We start from the raw sequence: 13,659 nt of genomic DNA on the forward strand, positions 1-13,659 counted from the left end.
TAGAAGTTGGCACGCGGCGGTCTTGTTCTTTTTTATCTCTGTGTACATACTTCTCAAGGCGGTGTTTTATCAGGCTGAACAGGCTTTGTTTGGTCTTGATATCTCTTACCACAGCTTGTCTTTGCTTTATGGATTCCTGGCAGCGTCTTTAAATAAGTGATAATGCCTAGCAAAACACTCACCTTGACTCAACGATAGACGTGTGTTTCCGTTTCCTGTGGGAGAGAAAAGTATTTATTCAACGCTCTTTAATTGTAATTAATATTGTAAATCGGAACAACTTTAAAGTTCGGGCGTAATCAAATAGGTTCTTTACCATCTGGCTGCACCGTGGATGAGCTGCAAGTCAAAATGAAGATGCTTCCCTGTGCCAAAGCGTTTTGTCCTGATTGTCACAGACAGCTGTTTGTTCTCATAGATTTTGGATGGCATTGTCGAAGAAGTTTCCAATAATTAGAGTCATGAGGAGAAAAAGTGTGCTTTTTGTCACAGTGCCAGGCTGCTGTAAGTGGGGCTCTTTTTTCACCGCAAACCTGGACTTAGCATTTGCTCCACTCTGCCATTAATTTCAGAAATTGCTGCCAAGGCAAAGTATTTAGACGTCTTGAAAGTGTGGGTAAACATATGCAGAAGGAATTGGTTTGCCAACAAGGTACTCATCACTCTGCTGTCTAATAAAATGAAGAGTGGCAATTTAAATTTTACTCTATAAAAATATAGCGAGTGAAAAATGTTACGCTTACAACAAAGACGAGAAAAATAGAGGTAGAGGCTGGTATTATTTACTAAACTTATTGTTGTTTAAAGAATACATGTGCTCTTGCAGGTATAAGTATTCAAGTATAACATAAGGAGATGATTTTCCATTTTATTTATTTTAACTACAATGTTCTGCGACTGAACACTGTAATAATAGAACTGGGACGATAAACCCGTAGCTCTTCGTAGTGACATTTTACTGTAGCAAGCAGCAAATAGCCACGTAAGTACTTGTATTTTCCAAATGTGGCTTTTTTAACCCTACGTACGTCCAATAGTCTGGATTTTTTCAACTAATCTCAGCCGTAAAGCTCGTCACACACTGCAGGATATTTTGCCCGATGTAGGACCCGATTTGCTTCTCTCGATTTCAAGGAGGCATGACCCCACTTTGGATCCTCGTATGCCATTTTTAATCCGCTGCTCTCCTCGTGTGTACGGTGTCAGTGCGACTCTGAGCTGTTTCATATCATAACCCCAAAACATCACCACGGCAACAGCCAATAAAACAGAGCACCGGGGGCAGAGGGAGTGACGGCATTCTCATCCATATTACCCATCCTCCTGCAAATAATGACCCCAGTCCACAAAACAGCCCCACGAATCCAGTTTGAAGCATTATTTAAAAGTAAAAAAGGTGTGAATAGTTCCCCACGTGTGTGTGTGTGTGTTTACATCCGCACAGGGAGGATCAGGCTGCTGCCGATTAGTGACGGTGTCTCTACTTCCTGTGCAGTTTATCTCCAGCCTTGTGTGCATTCAAAAGCCTTTATCTGAACTACTGCACCACATTTCACAAATAATAATAACACCGTTTTGACTTGCATCTAAACGCGACACAACGCTCTGACCTTTTCAACACTTCTGACTCAAAGTGAGACGTTTTACTGTGGACAGGAAACGGCTGAGGTGCGCTCACGACTTGCAGCTTTTCGCACGGTCTCTTCGCTGCAGTCTTTGTCGCAGCTCAGGGGATCTAAGATTTTAAAGTCTCATCCGATTTTCCCTCTGTACGTGGTCTGCACTTTTTGTCTCACATTTAAAGCGTTGTTTAAGAGTGAAAAATCCTGCAGTGTGTGGCCAGCTTTAGCGTGTGGAAACAGATGAGGGGAAAGTACAGGACAATACAGGATTACTCAAACATGCATGAATCAATCACAATACAACTGCGTAAGCTGAGGGAAACGAGGTTAAAGGCTGATTAAAGTGGATTTTACATAATATCTCCTATCCTTTTTTATGTATATCGTTTTTTGTTCAGTATAAATTCAAATACATATAAAATTGTTTCTTTTGATATAGTGGAAACACGTTTAAATGCGGTAGAACACCTCTCTTTATTTAACATATTACTATCAAATATCTTGGTCCAGTCCTGACGGTGTAGTATTTGATGTCTCGATCCATGTGTCCCTCTGAATGTCTCACATATATCACCTCTTGTCTCACTTTGCTAATGGAATCAATAGTGATTTGACAACCTAAACAGTGCTTTTCCTCGTGTGTCTGCTCGCTCTGTGTAGTTCTCACTCTCGGTCATAAACATAGTGATTTGCAGCCTCAGGAGTTTGATGAATCAAGTAAGTAGCATATTAAGCTAACCAGTCTAATATCACAGAGCTAAATGAAAGCTCGCCAGTGCTTAGAGGGTGCTAATTGTGTAGATTTAGGCTAGCCGACCTTCACCGATTAGTTTTTTAATGAACCATTTTGTTAAGTTGGCTCAGAGTACCTCTTGGTTAGAAATGTGTGTCTCTATTCTCCCTGTCAGGGGCCGTGGGTGACACAGCGCGACACCCGGGGCCCATCTCCAGATTTTGTGGTAGGTTTGGTCAGGACTGCTCTAAATGGAGAATTGTATCTATTGTTCATGTCTTTGGTTGATGGATTGAGTAAAGGCCCAGAAATCGAACTCAGAACCTTCTTGCAGTGACGCGTTTGTGCTCGCTACTCAGCCTCTGTTGCATTTATTTAATTGTTGATCCAAAGCAAATAATTTAGGTGTTAAAAAAGACGATCATTTTAAAATAAGGTAAGGTCTATTCCATGGACTGGAGAGGAGAGTCTGACAGATAATCGAGCCTCAGATTCAGGAGGAGTAGTGTGTTTTTTTTTGGAATACTGGATCAGATCTATGCTCTTCATCGGGTGCTCAAGGGCTCATGGGAGTTGGCCCATCCAGTCCACATGTGCTTTGTGGATCTGGAGAAGGCATTTGACTGTGTCCCTCGTGGTGTCCTCTGGTGGGTGCTCTGGGAGTACGAGGTCCGAGGTCAGCAGGAGATGTGTTTGTATTGCCGGCAGTAAGTCAGACCCATTGATGTTGGACTCCACAGGGCTGCCCTTTGTCACCAGCTCTTTCTTTGTTTTTATGGACAGAGTTTCTAGGAGCAGTCAGATCTCATCTTTGCTGTTTGCAAATGATGTCCAGGACCAGGACCTGGAGCAGGGACTGGGGCGGTTTGTAAGTGTGAGCGGCTGGGATGGAAATCAGCTCTGGAAAAAGGTGGCGCCCTCTCTGGGTGGGTGGAGAGTCCTTGCCTCAAGTGGAGGAGTTCAAGTGTCTTGGGGTCGTGTTCACGAGTGAGGGAAAGATGGAGCATGAGATTGACACGCTCCATCCATCATCTGCAGTGATGCGGTCACTGTATCGGACTGTCGTGGAAAAGAAGGAGCTGAGTCCAAAATCAAAGCTCTCGATTTACTGATCAATCTATGTTCCTGCCCTCACCTATGGTCATGGGCTTTGGGTAATGACCGAAAGGACAAGATCGCAGATACAAGCGGTCAAAATGATTTTCCTCCCCAGGGTGGCTGGGTGCTCCCTTAGAGCTCAGTCACACGGGAGGAGCTTGGATTAGAGCCACTACTCCTCCATGTGGAAAGGAGCAGCTGAGGTGGCTCGGCCATGTGTTCCGGATGCCTCCTGGACGCCTCCCTGGGTAGATTTTCTGGACATGTATCACCGGGAGAAGGCCCCAGGAAGACCCAGGACATGCTGGAGGGACTATATCTCTCGACTGGCCTGGAAATGCCTTGGGTTCCCATCACCCCAAGCTGGAGGAAGTGTCTGGGTTGAGGGAAGTCCGGGAGTCCCTGCTTAGACTGCTGCGCCTGCGACCCGGCCCCAGATAAAGAGAAGATGGATGGATATTTAAATAGAATACCTGAAATAACATCTTTTCCTTTATTATTAGAGTGTTATATGTGTCTGTAAAAAGGAACAATAACAGGAAAATAAACAACATACAACAAAAATATTGTAGGAATAACACGAGGTGCTGCACTGAGACATAATTATAGTGGATGTGTGTTTTGCTCTTCAGTGATGCAGCCGTGCTGTGGTTTAAGAGTCATGACAGGCGCCGAAATGTATATCCTCAAAAATGTTTTTCTTTTCTCCTTGACCAAGCTCAAAGAAAAACCTGTTCTTTCCTGCTGCTCTTTGTATTAATGTTAACATTACCATTCACAACATGACCTGTGACCTTGTTCATGTTCTGAATGGAGTGTGTAACATTGCCACGGTCACATTTGGCCACTCAATTCAAAAAGAGCAGACGTGTTTGACTTATACAGCACTTGTTTGTATTATAAATGGGTTTTATTTTTCAGATTTGGTCATTTCTAATTGTTAATTATGAACTTGGGTCTGTTCAATCAGTCCAGGGCCAATCCTGTGTCAGTAAAAGCTCCGGGGTTGGAGCAGGGGTCAGACTCTGATGGAATAAATGTGACTGTTTTATTGTTAAATGCAAATCATTAATATTGATTTTTATTTTAGAAGGTTAGTATTGAAAGATATTTATTATTTTATTTTTTTATTTGTTTGTAATTAGACAAAATAAAACTGAATCACAACTGAACAATATGAGGAGAATTATGATACTTATTTTCTGTGCAAATTTCAATAAAAAATGCATTTAATAAGACTCCATAAACTCCAAATCAGACCGACTACACCCCCTGAAGTCTTTGAAGATACTAAAAATCGCAACTGCATTATTTAATTACCACAACAGTGTTTTTTATAGCACAAAGAAAGGTTGCAGTCTGAACTTATGTAAACCTCCTGCTGAATCAAAGAGCCCGGCACCTTTTGGAGGAAAATGCCCAGACGCCTGTGATCCTTTGTGAGACTTGAGAAATCAAAGTGTGCACCTCCACACACCCACCCCCCTGTCCCTCTTTCGTGTCTATATCTGGAAAATAAAAACTAGGAAGTAGTTCAACCTGTTAATATACTTGCCGTTTATTATCGTGGAGTCTCAATTATAAATCTCACACTGCGTTTATCATCTCAGCAGTCATTTGCGGAACTCTGCAGACTAGAAATCATTTTTGGGTTAAGAGGCCACTGTTTCAATTAGTCCCTCCGGTGACAAGATGCAATTTTGTCATGAGTTCTGACAAAAGCATGTAAAGGTGATAAATGCAGTGCCTGAAATGTACTGAATACACAATTGCCCTTCTAAATGTCAAAGTACAGCATCATTTATGTGGAAATGTGTCTTATATAGCAGCCAGTAATTAATATATTTGAATGTGCAAATTACAACGAGCTTCCAGTTTTCTAACATTTATCCCACAATGCTCCAGTCATTTTTCTACTGAAGGACAAAAGGGCAGCTCATATGACACGGCATTCAGATCCTTCCATAGACTGAAGCTCACCGAGGTTCGCGGTTAAACGGGTGAATTTGGAGCTGCGTTACGTATTTGGATTTCCGATTTCGAGTTTCATAGCAACCAAAGAGCCAATCCGGAGCGAGGATGTTGACGGTAACGCTCCTTTCACCTTAGCGACGCTTAGCAGGAGTGACCTCAGGGAAAGAAGGCGTCTGATTTGTCTGTTATTAATGTTCATAAGTTGATTTACAGAGGAAATAGTGAATAAAAACACCAGGTAGAGCGGGTTAATACGAGCATTTTAATGACGGGTCTGACAGCAGCAGTTACAGAGGAAGAGGGAACAGTTTGTCAATACAAAGTGAATTAAAGTGAGTTGATGGAGCCGGAATCGTGCCCACGCTCACTTCCTGTTTCGAACGAGGTGACTAGCAGGTTAGCTATGTCCATTTATATATACAGTCTATGGATCCTCTCATGTTATAACCCACTGTCTATGTAGAACTCTTTGCTTTATTATTGCCTCATTTTGAACATTTGCTTGTTATTTGAACATTTTTAGTCAAAATTGGACATCCTATGACAAAAAGGGGACTGTGGGGGTGTTTGGCCATGTCCCCCGTCCCACCTGCCCCAATGAAGAAATCTAAAATGAATACAGGGCTATAAGAAGTAACAAGCTCAAAACTAGTTCTGCTTTTGACAACTGACCTATGAAATGCAGAGGACAAATTACCCCTGGAAAATAGCTTTAACTTACCTTAAACTTAATTTAAATGAGAATTGTGTAACGTTTTACCTCATCAAATGCCGTCATAAGTCCCCGCGATGGTTAAATATGTATTTTTGGGGTGTTTGAACTGTCCGTCTCCACCTGCTGCCTCTGTGTGGAAAACCAGCCATGCAATAAGAGAATTCTTCTGAAAATCCTGGCTCTTTTTAAAAATATTTGGCATTGAATGAGTGTATTCTCATAATAGGACTGCAGGGGGAGCTCTATTGCTGAACGTTACTTAGTTCCGCTTTAACCTAAACCTATAAATCACACCTACACCTCCATTTTTGGCCTAAAAGATAAAAAAAGTGATTAGGTTTTATGTTTGATCTTTAAAACAGCGTCTCTCAAAGTGGCGTTTGGATCTTACTGTGGATCTGGAGGCCGCGCAACATCAGGACACCGGTACATCTGCAGTTAGGCACCTACAGCTACTATAAGTGAAAGATCATTGTAAGAATCTATTAAATAAGTCGCTGTGAAACTTAACTCTTTGATATTTTACTTTGTTCTTTTCTTTGTGCATAGCTTGACATTTCCTTACTACGTGCTGCCCAGCTGAGACAAGAAATGCCAAAACGCACATTAGAAAGCTGTGCATCAACCTAGTGGCTTTCTAAGTGTTTTAAAGAGTCCATTTAAAGCCTCAACAACACTAACAAGGACTGTAATGAATTTTCATTGTGGTGCCTCGACTATTTAAAGGTTACATTTAAAACCCAAATGGATGCCTTGGTTACTGGAAGCCATGACCCTTTTGTAAACTCAAGTAAGTGTACCTGAGGCAACCGCACTGTCTGGGCTGTCATGGCGAATAGTGAATGAATGCAAGCAAGGCCATGAGTTAAACGCATAATAACCGGCGCAGTTATTCATGTAACAAATTACTCTAAGGGTCATTTAAGGGTTAAGGAATTGTTAGTGCATTTCTGTACTCAGGCACTGGAGGATTATTGGTCAAAGAGCTGTACAAATGTGGAGCGATGTTACAATTTGATTATGTAATTGACAATGTAAACAGTATACTCACTACTACAACTACTACTACAACGTCTACTACTACGCACCTGCTATTGTTCCCATGTTACACTGAATTACAGCTTTTTATCAGTCACTCAACAATGCAAAACTCTAATAAAACCCATGCTCTCTGTGTTTTTATGCAACTATATCCAGCCATATTTTCACTTAAAACAAGACTATTTAACCATCTAAAACAAACGTATTCCTTTCTTGTTGCAGACCCAGCGCCGTGTGACCTTTCACCTCCCCGACGGCTCCCAGGAGAGCTGCAGTGACAGTGGGCTGGGCGACCCCGAGCCCAGCAGTGCCACCAGCAGCGGTCAGCCTCTGCCCCTCAGCTTCACCCAGGACGAGTACTACGAGCAGACCTCTCCCAACAGCCGCACGGAAGGGGACGGCAACTCCGACCCCGAGTCCAGTAAGTCACTCTGCACAATTTGGTTTCCCATCTGCTTTCTTCAATAACAAATGTATTTATAATTGCTAGTCGTAAAATAATCTGGCTGCTTTTCGGGAAATGGCAAGAGGTGTTGATACCTCTAAAATTAGAACTCTTGCAGAATGTATTCAGATGATTCACAAGACATCTGTCACTGCATGGTTAACGGCCCGATGTTGTTCCTCATAAAAAAAAAGCCCAATTAACAAAAAGCTACGCAAATTCCAAGTGTACACAAATGCTTAGAGAACCATCAAGCGGCACTTCTGCAGTTTTCTTGTCTGCTTCCTGCATCAGAAGAATCATGTGGTGATCCAGCTGTACGTCTTGTTGCATGATTTCCACAAATTTTGTAGCTGCTCCTCAGAAATGACAGTCAAGCACACAGCCATATTTTTACACTATTTTGAGAATTATTGCCATAGTCCCAATTTAACATGGTTTCAAGCCCAAGAGTGCGGTTATAAATACTGTTCAATGCATCTGTGCTTTTATGAAAGAGACCACTCTACTCGGTTTATGAGATGGGTGATATTGGTATCTGTACAACATACATTTATGAGCCTTGTTTCTGAAAATATTGGATATCGGCCAAAGCAGCAAGAAAAATATCTGCATCTGCTCAAAAAGTCCAAAGGCCATTCATATTTATTTCAATTTAAGAGAATAACAATTTATGTTTACAGCAGTATCCATTCTTATTTGCACTTAGCGCAGACAGATTTAACAGATGCTTCTAAACACAGAGACACATTATAGCCCAGTATTGTGCAGCTGCAGTGTGGGCCTCCGTCAGTCTAAAACTATAAGAGCATGAGTTTGCTGTTCATCTGATTATCTCAGTGGTTGAAGTGTGACCACATGGGTCCTGCCGCCCTGCAGCAGCTGTACTGACAAACCCATGACTATGGGTGCCACTGCGAGTGTGATTCTGAATACATTTGTACTGCATTAGACAAGATGGCCGACATCCCTCTGCAATCATTTCCCTCTCATTTGCATTCCCCACTGTCCTTCCCGCATCCTATTTGTCAACTTCCGCCAACTTCGTCACGGCCCTTATTTTATACAAGCGGCTGACCTTTGCTATCACACATTTGGTACAAACATATCTAACAATCTCGTCCCAGCTGGCCTCTTAAAATGCGCTCAGCGACACCCTTGATTCATGTATGTGATTCATTCCTACACTGAAGCAATCGCTCATCGTCCTATTAGCATTCAGCGACAAACATCTCATAGTTCATAAACTCACTCAAACGCTGAACCTATTACCCACAATCCCCGAGGAGTAATATGTGTTAAAACAGGGAAGAAGCTGCTAATGTGTTATAATCTGTGTGGGCTTTTTGTAATTGCGTTGGAGACACTGGCCACAAAGTTTAATATCTATGTGTAATATTGGTATTTGAATATGAGAAAAGTCATTTTGGTTATCTGGCCACAAGGCTCATTGCCCAAGTTCAATTGTAACCTTATCATAGCAGAATTATTATTAAAAAGGGTTTGGACTGACAGCCAACACATTTCATGATCAGATTTACTCTTATGTAAACAATATAGAGAGTCATTTTAATAGTTTGAGTCCACTATATGCAACAGGTAAAATATTACCTCTAATATTGACACACTATATGTTTGAGCAAGGAATCAACCCATTTAATTTCTCGTATAACATTTGCATATTAACCAGGCTGCAGAATGACCACGTTTCCAATTGTACATACACTGAACTTGCATGATTAGCATATTGTATTATACTTAATTTGGTCCAGTATTCCCTAAGGCAGCATAATACATTTAAATAGAAGCGAAATATAATAACTGAAACAATAAAATCATATCTCGTCCATATGTTAATAAGGTTGTTCCGATATTGTTGCTGGTGTTCGCAAAAGCTCAGATACCGCACATTTTTCAGGTATCGTATGGGCGAGAACTTAGACCAAAACACCGATCTGATACCGCTCTGTATTTTCTAATGCTTCTAATGCTAATGCTAACGCTCAGGCAGGTTAAATGCAAACATTGGAGGCTCTGCAGCTCTTAAAACACGCTGGTAATGACAAAAAAAAGACATTTGTGTTACCTCTTTGATATCTTCATTTAGCCGTCGTGGATGCCGAACATAAATACGCTACACAGAGTACAGCTGACGATGGCGCTAACACGACAACAGCGCTAACACGGATTTTGTTGACTCTGCATAATTAGCCATGTGCTCGAGGATGAGCATCTTCTTACAGGCCTCACTGCTGTTTTTATCCTCGCTCTGTGGTAGAAAGTGAGCAAGTAGAAACGTAAAAGTGCTTAAATCAGCGCAACTCATCATTAAGCACATTATACATTTGACACTTAACAATTTACTCCTATAATGTCATTTATTTTCTGTATAGTAGATTTATTTGTTTCCTTTTGTACTGTAACAAAACTGAGTAACCTTAGTGTACTTCTTCACACTGGGCGGTACTGGGCTGGTATTGGTATCAGCGAGTAAAGCCCAAGTATCAGTATCGGATCAGATTAAAAATAAATAAATAAATGGCACTGAAACAACACTATATATTATCATTGATCACATTAGAACAGAATTATTACTTTCTTGGTGGGATACTCAACAATAATCAAGTTTGCAGACAAAAAAAACAGACAAAAAACATTGAAAAATACAGGAAGTAGCTCAGAATTCAAAATATATATATTGATTAGGGATTCTGTACATAGAAATCAGATGGAATAACTTGTTTACGCACGCACAAGTTAAAAAAAAGGCGTCTAACCTGCCGCTTGACCTGTTTGAAACATAAGTTGTAAAAAAATGTGTTGTGATGACAAACGGGGCACAGATGGATTGGATATAGTTTTATCAATGAGCTCCAGACCTGTGCAACAGTGGAAATCTCTCATGGAGTCATCTCAATTTGTGAAACGGGAAGAAGAAAAAGTAGAAATTGTACAGTGAAGAGTAGAGAATGGAAAAGGGGAATAGAGAGGAGTGAAGCACGGGGCTGAAGCTGTGCATTCAGAAAAGCATTGTTTCTAAAAGGTTCTTAAGACTGCTCCTGAATGTCAACCGCTCTGAGTAATTGTCTGTGCCAAAGGCGGAGCATGTGGCCTTCTTCTGACAATGAATTTCTCAACTCCTTTAAACCTGCATCTTTATTAGCACACCCACACTTGAAATAAAGTTCATATGACATTTTATGTATCTATTATTTATGAGGAAAGCGGCTGCTGGTTTTACGGGCCTCGGCTCCCCCCTGTGGGCTGACTCCAGTACCCCGCCATCACTCTTCCACAGTCTCATCTCTTGTCACACGTTGTTCCATTCCTTTTGATTTTTCCCCTTGTGTCTTAACAAACAGCTAAAAGCACAACATAAATATCATTAGCATGTTTGGTTTAAGGTCCAACCCCCAACAATCTGTCTTGTGCTGCCTTATACAGAAGAGCACATCCACGACAATTAGACACGATGAATTGTACCCGTCCCTCTTGGCCAAATAGCAACACTTCATCAAAACATCAAAACCAAGAATACATAATGATATGAGATGCAGCGCAGCTTGGAAATAAGAGCTGTTCCACTTGAGAGTTTGTGTTTGGCACATCAGCACTGTCCCTGTTTCAGCCAGTTTCATTTGAATGCACTGGGTGTGACTGAGCTGTCACCAAATAACTGGAGCCTGTTGTTTCTAATGCAATCCGTACAAACCCATACCATTGTGTCGTATTATTGCGGTGATAACTAGTCATGCTATGTGCTGGTTATGTTTATGGACTGTACTTTTCCACAATGACTCAAATGACATCCCTAAAAGCTTCTCCTGAATGATGGAAATCACCATGTCAGCCAACAGTGCTAAGCTTTCAGACAAAGTGCAGCAAAGTGGGAGCAAATCCCCCGCCTAAATCCTGCACATTTCTCTAACAATAGACAATTTAGTTCTCTGGATGATTTGTAATATACTTATTTCTTTCTCCTGTTGTCGGAGTTGAGGGATTTAAAAGCTGTGTACCTTTGCCCACTTACAAGCAGCTCAGGAAAGTCAGTTTTTTGAAGTAGTGCATTAGTGGAAAGAACATGAAAGGCGCTGCTATGCTGTAGTGGTATATCTTAATCTGTGGCATATGGCTTTCAAATGACCAGCTTACACCTTGTCAGTCTACAATCTAAATCTGCGATTAAAAGTCGATCCTTTTTAAATACTCCCACTTTAATAAGATTATAATGAATTTGCTGTGAGGCGTATTAGAAAATGCACGTACTTAAAACATAATTTCCACATCAGCGAATATTTATTACTATGTTTTTGTGTTAACAGGAGTGTGGAGATGTAAAAATGTTTCGCTGCTTTTGTTTTTCTGGTCTGTGATGGACAATGCCCCGTCCCTGATGCTGCAGACATATAATCTGATTAAGGACTGAGCCGTGCGCCGTGGTCTGGACGCTTTGATTTCCGTGCTCCTAAAGTCTTGATCATAGCTCTTAGTCTGAATTTCCAGTTGACTGATTAACAACTGCCCTTTTTCTTGTCGTTGGAAAAGGCCACTTGACTTGATCTAGTGTTCCAAACACGTTGATACTGCTTGAATTTCTAATGTGTCCTAACAAGCTCACAATGTTTGCGCTTGTGAGTTGCATTATATCTTAGAATTCAGATGTCTAGACACAATCATGCAAAAACGGGGGATTTGAAGACAGCTGAGGATTGAGTGCTTGTATTTATAAGCTTGTCTCTTTACAACTACAATTTGTTTTGTGCCCTGAGACTTACGCATGCGATTTCTTGACAGGGACAACTTTGTAGTATTCAGTACAGTTAGCCGCGTTAATTATTCATACTGCGCCCAATTTCGCTTTCACTTGAAGTCTTCTCTCACGCAATTAGACGAAATAAATGTGCTTCTTAATTACATTCATTTGTGCAAATTCTTATTCCCCCGTTGATTTTTTTTTTGCTTGGAAACTCTGTGACACTGACCAATGGCATCATCATTTGCAAAGTGACTAAATCCATTCAGTGTGGAACAATTAGTTGTAATTAGTGTTCCAGTGTCATGGGCGACCTGGGGGAGAGACTGGAGCTGAGACACTAGAGAAAAGAGGACCCTTGTTCATAGCACCAGTGCCGCCAGATGCAGATAATTGGCTGACCACAGGTTAGAAAGATGATCAATGCTTGGACCTGGTTTTTCATGTAAAGTTTCATTTGATGGGCGCTAGTTAGCTCCAAGCCTGTCTCAGCCCATGAGTGCCCTGTGTTGGGAACCGTAATGAACAATAAATCTTACCTTAACAGCAACACTTGCCATTCCCCTCACGCCATGACCTTGCATACTGTCATGTTATCGTAGATACCTTACAGCGATCTATATTTAATTCATACACTGCATAAATTGCTAATGCAGGTCTTTTTTGTACCGCTATCGCTGATGGATTTACATGATACAGTCTTCAAACGTTTTTATCCCTCTGCTGTATATTCCCACTATACAAATCAACTTTTTAGTCCAATGAGGTTCATCTGGTCTTCAGATAATTAGGTTTTAATCATAAACTTTGTATATAAATGGTTATAAACAGGAAGTGATCATGGGCGCACTTCTGGCTCCATTGACTCTGGGTCCAATTCACTTTACGTTGGAAAGTTGTCGCACTTTCTGCGTAACTGCTGCTGTCAGACTCGTCATTTTGGTCTTAAATGTTCGTATTAACCCACTTTACATGATCCTGGGGTTTTTATTTTGCTAATGTGTCTGTAGATCAGTATATGAACATGTCTCTCTAGCGTTAGCAACAGGTTTGATTGACAGCGTTGCTAAGTGCGGGCGAGTAGGGGCGTTACCTTCAACAGCCTCGCTCCAGGTCGGCTCTTGCTCTCGACCCCGGAACCGGAAGCTATGGGTGATGTCATTTCTTTATACAGTCCATGATTTCAATAAATATTTTTTTCAGACCAAGGTTTAGTTTGTTTTCATACCTAACAGCAACATCACGCGACCACTCTGAGGAAAAGCGCTACTGAGCGGT

The 13,659-nt window shown here is 41.3% G+C and overlaps 1 protein-coding gene across 1 annotated transcript in view; it reads left to right on the forward strand.

Moving 5' to 3' along the window:
* Positions 1–13,659, forward strand: part of pcdh11 (protocadherin 11) — a 161,133-nt gene that overhangs the window by 91,920 nt on the left and 55,554 nt on the right. The window contains exon 6 of the mRNA XM_033974233.2: positions 7,406–7,604. Within this exon, the coding sequence (XP_033830124.1) occupies positions 7,406–7,604 (199 nt within the window). The remainder of the gene's footprint in view (positions 1–7,405; positions 7,605–13,659) is intronic.

Source organism: Periophthalmus magnuspinnatus, chromosome 10 (assembly GCF_009829125.3).
Source record: "Periophthalmus magnuspinnatus isolate fPerMag1 chromosome 10, fPerMag1.2.pri, whole genome shotgun sequence".
Taxonomy (NCBI): domain Eukaryota; kingdom Metazoa; phylum Chordata; class Actinopteri; order Gobiiformes; family Gobiidae; genus Periophthalmus; species Periophthalmus magnuspinnatus.